The sequence below is a fragment of the Lineus longissimus genome, chromosome 4, assembly GCF_910592395.1.
Source record: "Lineus longissimus chromosome 4, tnLinLong1.2, whole genome shotgun sequence".
Lineage (NCBI taxonomy): Eukaryota > Metazoa > Nemertea > Pilidiophora > Heteronemertea > Lineidae > Lineus > Lineus longissimus.
In genome coordinates, this window is record NC_088311.1 from 23,268,190 (window position 1) to 23,281,034 (window position 12,845).

Genomic DNA, 12,845 nt, shown 5'->3' on the forward strand with positions numbered 1-12,845 from the left:
TGGTATTCACATCACAAATAAAGTTAAAAAATCACAGAAATTTCAGAAGATTCTCAAATCTATTTACGGAGTGTTAACCACTCAAGTAGAGAAGTCTTTAGGGGTGAGGTTGACATCCAAATTTAAGTAACTTACTCTGCGCTAATGATCTCAATCTTGTCCCTGGGCATTTCGAACTTGACATTGACGACCTGGCTGTCTTGGATTTGCATCTTCCCTTCAATGGCAGTACTGGAGTGGATAGTGGTCACCATCTTTAAGCCAGTTCTGGCAACGTTTGCGTCAACGCTCATCATGCTCGAGATCTCGACTGCAGCACTGCAAAAAGAAATGGTTTTGGCTGATATTGAGGAGCAAACTCCTTGATCACGTCTTTGAAATCCCCAACTGTCCATCTACTCCAAACGTGAGTTCGCCATATCAAGGTGATGACCATTCACAATGGAGTATCCAATCACGTGATCTGACGTCATCATGTCATCTCCTCTGCTTGCTTACCTCGGTTTGAATGCACCGTTGATGTCCATTGTCCTGGGTGAAGGATGGAGTCGCCTGACGTCCATTTTACCCGTGATCTGCATGTTCAGGGTGGCAGTCCCGTTGATGGAGAGCTTCAGGGGTAAACCAAGGACAGTCGGGATGGTCATGGTCGTGTCAAGGAACATGACACTCTTGCTGAAGTTGATGTCATGGTTACTAGCCAACTTGATGAGAATGTCCAGGATGTTCAGGTCACCTCCGGGTGCTGTCAACTTCTCGAAGTCGAGATACTTGATCTCCTGACCGAAGATTTTGAAGTAGAGGGAGCCTTTTGGCTCTTCCTTGGTCTCAGATGTGAACTGGAAAAAAACAGTTTGAAATGATCTGCTGGTAACTGCTGGTATAACATTCACTCACTAATTAATGAGAACAGTGTGGAGTCAACATTCATCTCCACACACGAAGAACAACATATTTCAAACGGTAAGGTTTCCAGTAAGGTTTGCTCAAAATCTATAAGTGATGCATCGTTCTTCAAACTGTGCATCCCACTAAGGTGAACAGGATGTAGACCATCGATCATGGCAAGATAAGAGACTGGCGTAGAGAATCCTTTACCGGAAATGTGCACTCATCCGAGAGTTGTCCTTGCACAGTTCATCGGGCTCCGGGACGAATGACTGATGCGTCTTATAGTAACTCACCTGATTATCAATCAGATTCATCTTGTCGTCAGAAACTGATCTCTTTCCTCTCTTCTTCAGAACGTCCTTGACATTGCTGTCGGAGAAATATCCATTCGGCCCGAAGTACTTCTCTACCATGTGCTCAAGCCCCTCTGCGCGGCCGCCGAATTCCATCAGGTTCACGGACTTCCCGAAGAGATCAACAGTCAGATTGAACATGGCGGATCTCGGGATGTATGACTTTGTTGACCAGATCAAGTTGCCCTCGACCTTGGCACCGGTGTTGATACTGTCAAAGAACATAGAGCCTTCGAAGTTTCGAGAGTATTTCCTCTTGTCAAGGTCAAACGTCTTCCTCAAGGTCGTGTTGTCCAGGATGCGGCGGATGCGTTGTTTGTGCGGGTCAGACGTTTCCATAAGATTGGTCAAGTGGGTCCAGACGAAAGATCCAACTTGGTTGACCACCTCGGACTCGAGGGTTCTCTCCACGATGTTGATGGTCTCCTCGGTGGCGCAGGACATGGCGGCGATGTAGGCGCCAATACGGACCTCGGAATCCTCCGTAACGTCGGCATAAATGCGAAGAGCTTGACGGCGCTGAAATGCAGAGGGCGATTGAAAGATGAAGCTTACCATGTCAGAAAAAGAACCTCGCAAGATGTACTGAATTGGGAGCCACTGAAGTCCTAATATGGCTGGTACATGTAGTGTACGACAACTGAATCACCTTCGGAATTATGAATATCCCCTCCCAAAAAGCACAACTCCATCGCCTTGACAAACTGGTGATTGTTTAATAGCGTATCGAGCCTTTTCTTGCTCTTTTAGAGCAACACCTGAGTAAAAAGAAGTGAAGATGTATGGAAAAGTAGACTACAAAGTCGATCAATTTGCTCCTAAATCGTCGATTATGCAGATAAGTGTCCTACTTACATCTGCAGAGCACGGTTGCTTTTTGAGCGCCTCAAAGGCGGCCAACCGAATCTCAATAGGATTGGACTCCTCGGTGAAGCATCTGCCAAGAGTATCAGCAACGGCAGGTGCGTTAGCCATGTTTCCTAGGGCCTTTAGCGACATGATGATCTGCTCTTTACTGCTTTGGCTTCCAACCTTGCAGTTGTAGTTCAGGTTCCTCTCGAGGAGAGAATGGATTTGTCCGACAGTGGCGCTGGTCAAGCAGTCTGCGTTCATCTTGCAGTAGCTGTTGACAAGGGCTGAGCCAGCGAGGTAGGCGGTCTTGCTGGGGTTTGGTGCGACGAGGAGCTCCTTTACGCTCTCCAACATCTCCTTGGTGGGGTTCTGGATGAAGGCAAGCGATGAGACCCACATATCGGCCTCGGTACCACGGACGTGGCGTTGGTTGACAAGCTCGCTGATGAGGCTGACGGAGGCAGGGGTGCCTGCCATTGGGACAGCATCGTGGAAGAATTTCCTGAAAGATAAGTAATATCAATGAAGTTCACTTCTAGTTGCCCATGGTTTGAGCAAAATAGCGAAAGCCATCACATACGATTAAAGATACGCCAGTCTTTTCTTTTCGTACCCAACAGGAACGCACAAAGGTCGACTTACTTTGCCGCATCGTGGTTCGACCTGCACACCCTCTTTGAGATGACATGTCTGTGGAGCTGCTTTAAGGCAATAGGCTCCAGCTCCTTAATCTTGTAGACCAGATCGGAGAACAGGCGGGGAGTCTCAGGCCTGACGTCCATCTTGGTCTGCTCGCAGATCGAGTTGAGAGTGCTGGCCGCACTGCCGGTATCACGGGTTGTCTTTGGGGTCTCCTTTTCATGTTCAAACAGCATGTTGCTGCGGCGGATATTGCCACCTGAAAACGCCAATTATCGATTGTAAGATCTAATGAGTATCACTGGACCGAGTGTAACATGTTTACCAATCGTCACTGATGCGGAGCTAGTTCTAATTTTAAATACATTTTTCATATGGAAAACAGCATTCCTATTCTCCCTATTCCCCTTAATGTTTTGACCCAAAAAAATCAAAGAGCAAGGTCGGTTTGTCTCTTAACAATAGCATCAAACGCAAATTGTTACTTAATTTTACTTAATGGATTTACTTAACGGTTTAAGGATAACACCCATCGGTGATCTTATTGGCGTGCTAATTTTTAAGACTATTCTTTGATTGTCTCTGCTATTGATTTCGTAATCATAACTTAGAAGTATATGCAAGATATAAATTGACGGAACCGGGTTGTTTATAAAACTCATTGACCATATTTTGACCCAGCTGGTGAAATTGTGAATCACGCGTCCAGGTACGCCAATCGAAACACCCTGACCCCTGCGATCAACCAAAGTCCAGTAGAGTATGTATGATGAGATAATGTCATCCTGGACACTTTTCCTATGTCATGTTTGTGTCAGACTTCAGAACAATGGTAGACTTTGTCCAAATGGTTTAAAAACAGGAAATATACAAAGTTCGCAGATCATAGGCCTACTTGACTAATTGGGTTAAGTGTAATGGGTGTACTGGTCGTGATATATAGAAGTTGATAAGTGTGCTTGCACTCGATTTTAAAGGTTTGGTTTGGTTGGGCACTTTGCTTATTTGTCCCGCTGGTTATAACTGACAACCACGGCGCTAGTGAAGTACAGACGCGCCAGGGCGATGAATATTTCCCTCCATAGCGTTTCTCTATCGGCCGACTCAAGTAAGATTCAATGCTGGCAAATACTATTTCAAATTTCAAATATTTCAATGACTGAATGTGGTGGATCGAACTAGAATTGTATTGACCTTGTCATATATTGAAGCCATAGGCCTGATAGCTATGATCTCTCTGGAAGGAGGTTAAAGTATATAAAAAACTAGTCAGAACTGGACTCGTTGTCGATTAAAGGAAAAACGACGAACTCTGTGTTGAAATGATTTCGGGCTAAAGCCTGACAAATATATGATTTTTTTTGTAACAGAACAAATTATGTAATTTTCTGAATTCCATTAGTAGGAAATATCAATAAAGAGATAATGGGATATCGCATTAGGCCTATTCTTACATGACCGATAATAAATGAACAAACAAATTGCAATGAGTATATTATTGTCGGTGGAACATTGATACCTAACGAAAATGGAAAAAAAGCAAAATCTCACCTCTGGTTCCATTTTAGGTAAAATGGCATATTCGTAGAGGCTGATAAAAAATGACTTACCAAGTGTGGTTCTAACTCCGGGCCTCATACCAACGAACTCAAGGGAGTGCTTGGCGTGGGTCATGGCTCCGTTGTGGCCCTTGGAGAAGGGACGGAATATATGGTGTTCCTCGCAGTTGGCCTTCATGAGGTGCCCGTTGGTGACACTCAATGTCTGCACACACTCGTGGGTGCTTTTTGTCAAAGGGAGCGACTGGATATCCTAAAGGAAGGGAAATGATTTATGAGAAATGTGCGTATGTATGAAAAATAGTATATTATTTGAACGTTACAAATGCCATGTGTTGCTAATTTAATCTTTCTTTCTGCTGTCAAAGGATTTTCGGATTCTTGTTGATGGCGATCGAGGCGAAGATAAGAATGAAAATAAACTGAAATACGCAAAGATTAGCAAATTCCTTCAAAAAGCTGAAAACGTCATGTACAAAATCCCTCAAAGAGTCAAAATTTCCCTCAATATTAGATTCAATGCCAAATTATTCGCCATGAAAATGACTGACTTACTGATGGTACCCGGTATGGCGTGGCCTGCATGGCTGTCTTGAAGCCATGTCTGTCGGTACAGGCCAGGAGGTCCTTGGTCTTGTTCACGATGATGGTGGTGTACTGCCTGGACATGATCCTGTAGTCGGCGCGGCAGTTACCCGCAACATCAGTCTATTTTTGATAATAAAAAAACAGCATATGTTTTAAAACTTTTTCTTGGTGATGTGGCGGAGTTTATAGGAAACCCTTAGAAATGAAGGTATGTTTTAGAGTTGATCTAAAGGAAGAGCCTGAACAAGGTTTATTCAGTTTGTTCCAAAATACATCAGGTTCAGCAGTGACGCGCACTCCGGACATGGTGGATCGGCCTCGTCCCTCTTAAAAGTAGGAGGACTATGACCAGGATGACTAATGGTCTACCTCGGGAGTCTAAAATGACTCGGCCCAATACCTCAATGGGCCAGAATTTGTATATTTGTTAACCTACTTCAGAAATCTTATCCTCCTTCTGGAAATCATCCATAGAGTTTTGGAATGATGAAAGGACACCGCGCTTGACATTGGCTATCCACGGCTTCTCGCCAGCCTCGGGGCACACATCCTCGATGCGGCCGTCTTGGTAAGCGAACCTCAGGGGATGCTCCTCGAGGGCCCTGCGGAAAGATTCTGCTCCGAGCATGGCCCACGCACGGCCGGTCTTGTCGGTTTCCTCCAATCGTACATCTCGCAGCTGAAAAGAAACAGTCATTGTTGTTACCGTATTATAAGCCTGTACAATTTCGAGGCCTTGTTGTTTGTGCAATTCGCGAAAATCGCTTTGAAAATAAAAATTTCATCAATATGGCAGATTATCATGGAAACTTCTAGCCGTTCTTCAATCAAAACATGTCCGTTTTTTGACACCGTGCTACCTATACTGGTGAACGGGTATAACCCAAATTATGCCATAAGTTATAGGCCGGGTCTATTTGGCAAGCCGCTCGCCGAACAGGCATCTTTTTTTGTCCTGTTTGGAGAGCCGCTTGCCAAACAGCACTAAAAAGCCACCCTGTTCGGCAAGCCGGGCTTGCCAAACAGGGCAAAAATACTACCCTCTTTGGCGAGCCGGAGAGGTTACAACATGTTGGCCAATCAGAGAGCAGTGACGTCATATTCGAATTTATATGCGCATATTTAACAATGGCCGACTTCCCGCTCTCGATTCAATTTCTGTTACTAAACTCGGGTTTTGGTCAATAATCCATGAAGAAGCATGTACATGTACATGACTGTATGGATTTACAAAAAAAGTCATCAACGTGATTTAACTGCTAAGCGTGTTAAATGCATTAGTGTGCATTTCTAAAGGCGTTTCACTGTAACTCCAGTGTTGCTGACCGTGTTGCCACGAATGATAATGAGCTCCTGGATGGTTGAATATGCATGAGTTCGGCTCTCCATCTAGGGCAGAAAAAAGGCGCTGTTTGGTGAGCCGGGCTTGCCAAATAGTCACTTCCTAAGTTATATTTTCACAATTATGGAATAAACATACCCGTAAGGCCAGGTCGCATGAGTCAATCACTTCGAAGTCGGCCGTTGCCTTTAATCGCATTCCGGAGGCGCCTTCACTGGCTCCGAATACAGTTGTCTGTATAGACCCGTCATAATCGTACCGGTATGTTCCTCCCCTACTGTATTTGAATTTCGTCGACTCTGAAAAACGATATTATAAAAGTCGCATTATTCTTACTGACAAAACTTACCGATGCATAAATGAATGTTGCCTAAACTAAACTTAATATCAGGGGCGAAGATTCAGGCACTAACTCTAACTCTGTTCAACCTGCATACTGTATATCATTACGTGATTCTGCAAATTCGCAAATATTACCATCAATAGAGGAAAGTAAAACAGCGGTAGTTAGTGAAGTTTCCTTATATTATTACTATCCAATTCCGAATTTTACTCTTTAATTGCGACTTTCATGAAAATGCAAAGTACATGTACATGAATATGCAAAGTACATCGTATTTTTGCCATCACTTACCAACACATTGTGTTGAACATTGACTACCTAGTCTGCTACTTATGGGCACTAGAAAATAGAAGAAGGTATATTGGTAAATTATGTTTGAATCAGAAAAAGTTGGTTAAAAGAACAAAATGGTCTGCAAGGTATAGATTCACGACTTTTCAATGGAGGGACACAGATAGTAAACGTGTCTTTCCTCGAAACAATGAGGTGAAACACTCGGCGACGGAAACACTCAAAAGCGTTACCGGGCCAAACTGTCAATGGAGCAAGAGAAAGGGCACCTGTTTGGCGCAGGAGGTGGGGCAGGTGAAAAAATACGTCGAGTGAAAATGAGAATCGATGTTTTAATGGTTTAATCTACTGCAGATGAATCAAGTATGGTCAGAGTGTGTTAAATATGTGGATTCTTAAAGAAAGGACAGCTTTCCTATTACACTGTGAATAAAAAATAATTTTGTACGATCGTCGATCTAACGAGCAAGAGGCCTTTGGTCTCTCTAGCCATTGACCTTAATCCACCACAAATGGGTCACAAATGGGTAGGACTATTTCTCCGGGTAGGGAGGGGGGGGGGGGGCTATACCGATAGCCATGAAATACACCGGATGACACCGGGTGTGCAAGTTCTCACTGTCTTCTTGTTTTTGTTACCGCAACAGGTGCCGATGGAGCGCGAATGGACCGCTAAAGCAACACAGCCTCATTCGAGGGTCGCCCCAGTTTCTTTAATTGACCTCATTTTCCTAGAAACAGAGTTGTTTTATGACCAAATGAAAATAATGGTGATAGAAGTATTACAACAACTACTTTGAGAAAGTGTAACGAATTGTGCATTGTTACTAAGGTTTGCAGACTTCTTTCTTCTTCTCTTGTCTTGAAAATCTTCGTTGCGCTAACCGCACCAACAATGATGGTCGCCGTGAGCCCTGGCCTGGGAAGATGTACTTGCCATCAGCAATAAATCTGCGAACGCGCACTCTAATCTGCTCCTACTACTGTGTTTTTTCTCTCGAATTTCTGCGAATTTTACGCCAGAAGGTTATACATGAACCCGGAGCTACACTCTCACGTGCCCAGAAAATGCTATGATTTATTACAACAATTGTCAAGGCTCACAGAAAACCAGGTTAGGTTCCAGGGTGCAGGCAAACAGTAATGATGACACTTTCATCTCTGACTCAGATTTTAATTGATGTCTAATCGACCAATTCAATTGTTTCTACCTAAACGACACAATTAAAGGGGAACACTCACGGGTGACTTATAACGATAGGGTGAAAGGGGTTATTCCGAGCGTCGCGGGAATTCTGAATTGCGCGTTTAAAGGCTGTGTTTAACGACGGGACAAAAAATAGTATAACAGCATATCTACGGCCGCCGCTACGTGGCGCTGATTGTCATTTAGGTATTAAGACTTTGTCTCAGTTCTGACGTCATTTTGACGTGTTAGACCTCAGGAAAAATCAGCGCTACCTGAAAATTGATATGCGGATAACCTATCATGATATAGGACTTACATGGTACCTTTTTTGTATTGATATGTTTGCTTGGACATTGCAGAAGCGAGGACCCTTTGTAGTTGTCATCAGCAACCTTTTTGGTTGTGTGCACTGTATTATTCATATCGAGTTTGTCCTTAATTTTAGTGCAAAACAAATCCTAATTTTCTGACAAAGAAAGTAGGACATCATCTGGCTTTGTGACCGAGTTACAGCGGACGAGATGGAAAATAAACCAACCTGGAGCACCCTCCAGAAGCAAGATATATCTAAGAAGCTAACTATATGATGAAGAGTACTAGAAGTAACAAAACAAAGGATGCCCTGCAGCTGAAGAGTCTCGAGATAAGCGCGCAAATAACAGGCTGCAAGTCTCTTTAGCTTGCTTGCAGATCGTTTTAAGGTCAAGGAAAAGTGGAATAGAAGTGGAACAGAGAGAATGATACATGTAGTTGTAAACAATACAGCATGGGTTTGGCATGTGGCCAACGATCAGCTGTTTCTACTTCAGAACTGTTTCTACGTCAGAAGAAGGAAAGGTTGGCGAGAGAAAGAAAAGGCTCATGGGCATCGTGAAGATGTGTGGTTATAAGTTTATTTCACAACAAAAATGAAGGGAAGATCTCAGCCTATATGTTACATCCAGTTTTGACTAAATACATAACAATTAAGGATAAACAGGGTCAGGGAGAGGAAAATACCCGTCCCATCTTCAAAATTCAATTCTGAGTCGATGTTTTAAAATCTGATATAACACCAACGGGGCTTTTTTAGTGAAACGATCAATATAGTTAAAGAGAACGAAAAAGAAAAAGCCTCACATGTATTCTCTTATATTAATCATGTTTGTTAAGAAAGGAAATCCTTAAATTCTGCTAACAAGACGGTTGACGATGATGATTCCATGCTAATTCCAGTAATCCAGTAAAATAATTAAGTGAGAGTAAAATGCAAATGATAACTATGAAACTATCCAGATCAAAAATCCAACGGCCAAAGGAAAACCACACAATAAAATAATGTATAATCCAAAATTTGGAAATGAAATGTTGTCCCTCAAAATTGCTAATTTCTTACCTGCATTAGCAGCGGCCGCTAGTGCCAGGACCACGGTTATTCGTAGGTCCATAGCTGTCCTCACGTGCTCAAATGGGTTGTTGAAGGCACGGGGCTGCTTTCAATCTAATTGACCTCTTAATCAACCGATTTGTTTTATACTGGGTTGAAACGAGCGAAGTCCAATCATGCGCTCTTGAACTCTGGAAGTTTACGTCGATCCAACCAGATCTATCGCTGTGTCAGCATGTTGTTGCGCACTGAAGGTGGCGCCATCTAGTCTGGTCTTTCTCCATGGCCAAAAAGTGCTTTATTGGCTACTCTGACGATATCTGATGACGTATGTCAATAAAAGGTCTTTAACTTTTTGATTACAGAGTAGATTTCGTTCGAGATGTTGCTTTAGAAGCGTGAAATAAAGTAGTAAAAAATGACCACTAGATGTCTCTAGTGTGGGTGTTCAACAACAACACCCACAATAGGTCATATATCGTCATTTTGTGTAGAGCTGACTTCGCATGTTCTGAAATCCTTGTTCTTCAATTGACATTGTGAACTCGAGATAAGGACACATATCTTATGTGAACTATTTCTTATTTCCAATCTGAGAAACGTGAAAAAGGCAGTGCACTTTAACCATGTAGAACAAAGGCATGTATAGACGCCAATTTCAAGTTAGGTTGACCATGGAGGTATTATTAAGACAATACCTCCATGGGTTGACACAAACTTCATTGCCTACCTTTCCTTATTATGACTCCATTTATGTAATTCTTGCATCTTATCAACAACTAGCACACACAGCATTTATTCAATCGAGAAAGATCTTATTGATTTTTTGATAATGCTGTTGTTTCGAAATATGAAGAACATTTCCTTGCGCCACAAAGTCGCAAATATTGATTAAAGGCATACAGGAATATATATATATACATATAATAGGCCGGGTCTATTTGGCAAGCCGCTCGCCGAACAGGCATCTTTTTTGTCCTGTTTGGAGAGCCGCTTGCCAAACAGCACTAAAAAGCCACCCTGTTCGGCCAGCCGGGCTTGCCAAACAGGTAAAAAATCTACCCTGTTTGGCGAGCTGGAGACTTTACTTTAATATTAATGAGTTCGGCTCTCCATTCAGGACAAGAAAAAGTCGCTGTTTGGTAAGCCGGGCTTGCCAAGTAGTCATTTCCTATATAATATTAGATTACCGGAGACTGTTGGCATGGCCGTGCAGGGCGTTGCAATCTTAAAATTTTGTTTTCAGGTTGTTGAGAACGTATTAGCGTATATCTTAAGTACACTCCGGACGCAATGGACCGGCCTCGTCTACTCTCCTCCAAATATCTCATAGTAATGACGAATAGACTGACTCAGGAGGTTCCTTATTCTTAGGTGTGACCACGACAGTTTATCAAGCCAACAGTATGTGCTTATATCATTTTTCATTGTATCGATACCACGTGTAACATACCCTGTCCTATTTAATGTTTTTCAAGTCATTAATTTAGCCCATTAGAAACTTCTCGAAAGATGATAATAATATTGATAATCATGTTGAAAAAATAGTTGTCCTTGTGTTGATGACTTGACGCAAACCAGATAAAGACACTTCATACATTGATTTCAATCATTTGCAGCATTTGTCAGTCCCGAGGTGCCCTTAATTTTGAGGTTCTACTGTACATTAAAACCTGGCGGCCCTAGTTCGATCTGTGATTAATCAAAGCTTGGCCTCATACTGAACTTCCAGCGGTATTGCCTCCTACAGCCTCGTGTTGCCTGGAAGCTGAGCAATACACTGAGGGTCAAGATTGCTTGTCCGAAGCTGTAAAGGAATCATGGGGATCAGGGGAACGACGAAGAGCAATGTACGAAGGTCGGCGTCATCACGTCTCTGTGCTATATACGCGACGCTAGTAACCCATCCTTTACACTAATAGGCCCGGGGGCCGGGAGGAATTGGGGAAGTTGTTTTTAAATCGTAAATCAAAGTTTTACTGGTTTAACATTCGTAGCTCTTCGTGAGGCTGGCGAAACTTGTTTAATAGAACAACACGCGGCTCCAAATATATCTAAAATCATCTCTTTGTACGTGAAGGCATTATTGTCATGTATGCGGTCATCTTCAATTGAAATGTGTGGGTCATGTGATGTGATAGATCATCTATAGGTCCTGGAGAACAAGGTCACTGGGCCAGCTTTCCCAATCACAACACCGAACAATATGCTGGTGATAATTGGCCAAAGGTACCAAGTCCTAGTTCACCACACAATCGAGGAAATGATTATTTTCAGGGTAAATTATCTAGAAAATTACCCCGGATCTCGATCAACGGTTGCTATCAAATTATGCTGATGTTGGCAAATGTTGTTGTCACATGTGCCTTCATCGAAACATAGGCATTTGGAGTGCAAGTGTACGCACGTATAGGCCTATATCGATAATCTTTGGACTGTCAGAGATGGTTTAATCAGTGTCTTCCAAATAATCTTTTATTTGAAAGACTCTGGTTAAATTGAATTTCGAACATTCTCAGTACTTCGGCCTATCTTCTTCTTCTCCTTCGATTGGTCCAGTCATGGGTCAGGAGTCCATCCCAGGATCCACACAACTTTCAGTTGCGCTCCGTCAGGTCACGTCTGAAAGGGACAACTTAAACATGGGATTCACCTGGCCAGGAGGCCATAACTCTGCTTGCCACCACGCGCTGCCACCTTTTGTATCACACATTAAGTGCTGATCTCTCATATAGGTTTTCGCCAATGACGCGGGGCAGTTCAGGAGGTGGCTTGTGAACTTCAGGCAGGCTTATGGTTACACCTCGTTCTGGTGCATTGTTTACTGCGTTTTCCATTAGCCTGTTTGGAGAAATCACGGTCCCATTTCTGTAGGAAAAACTAATATACCTCATGCCCAAGTTGTCCCTAAGTCGCATTTTGTCGCCTCCCTTTTGTCTATAGGAGTCAGAGATCATTCAATTTTGAGCCTGTCTCCACTCACTGCGATCTTTCCTCTTCGGTAGTGACTTTACTTTTCCGTAGGGAATACAGACGATGGGGGTCGGGCTGACATTACACTCTTTTGAATCATTGCGCCAGATTCTGATGTTGAAAGAAATGTTGGTGAACCGGATAGAAAGGGTCATGAACGTGGTGTCGTAACAACTGGATAATTGGGTGGCCTCGTGTACGGCCTGGAATGTTTTTCTTTAAACGAAGCTATCGTCGGATGAAGTGCATTGGCATTGGTGACCTCTACATGCGCTTATCCCGTGAACGATTTTAAACTTCGGACACGACAACAATCCGGATATCAAAATCAAAGAAATGTTTGATCCGCAGGGCAAGTGATAATCGATCACTCAAACCATTTGTCATTTTTGAAGAGGTCATTAGGTCGCGGTGTCACATCCATAAAACAATGCTACAAGATATCGTCTAACCAACATC

At 43.0% G+C, this 12,845-nt stretch overlaps 1 protein-coding gene across 1 annotated transcript in view; it reads right to left on the bottom strand.

The window, feature by feature from the left end:
• The window catches only part of LOC135486925 (apolipophorins-like), a 29,165-nt gene extending 19,650 nt beyond the window's left edge, over positions 1-9,515 (bottom strand). The window contains exons 1-11 of the mRNA XM_064770104.1: positions 9,423-9,515; positions 6,859-6,906; positions 6,363-6,523; positions 5,319-5,561; positions 4,850-5,002; positions 4,346-4,547; positions 2,739-2,994; positions 2,100-2,598; positions 1,185-1,763; positions 499-839; positions 136-318 (exon numbers count right to left, since the gene is read on the bottom strand). Coding sequence (XP_064626174.1) covers positions 136-318; positions 499-839; positions 1,185-1,763; positions 2,100-2,598; positions 2,739-2,994; positions 4,346-4,547; positions 4,850-5,002; positions 5,319-5,561; positions 6,363-6,523; positions 6,859-6,906; positions 9,423-9,474 — 2,717 coding nt within the window. The 5' untranslated portion in view covers positions 9,475-9,515. The remainder of the gene's footprint in view (positions 1-135; positions 319-498; positions 840-1,184; positions 1,764-2,099; positions 2,599-2,738; positions 2,995-4,345; positions 4,548-4,849; positions 5,003-5,318; positions 5,562-6,362; positions 6,524-6,858; positions 6,907-9,422) is intronic.
• Between the last annotated feature and the right edge of the window lie 3,330 nt (positions 9,516-12,845).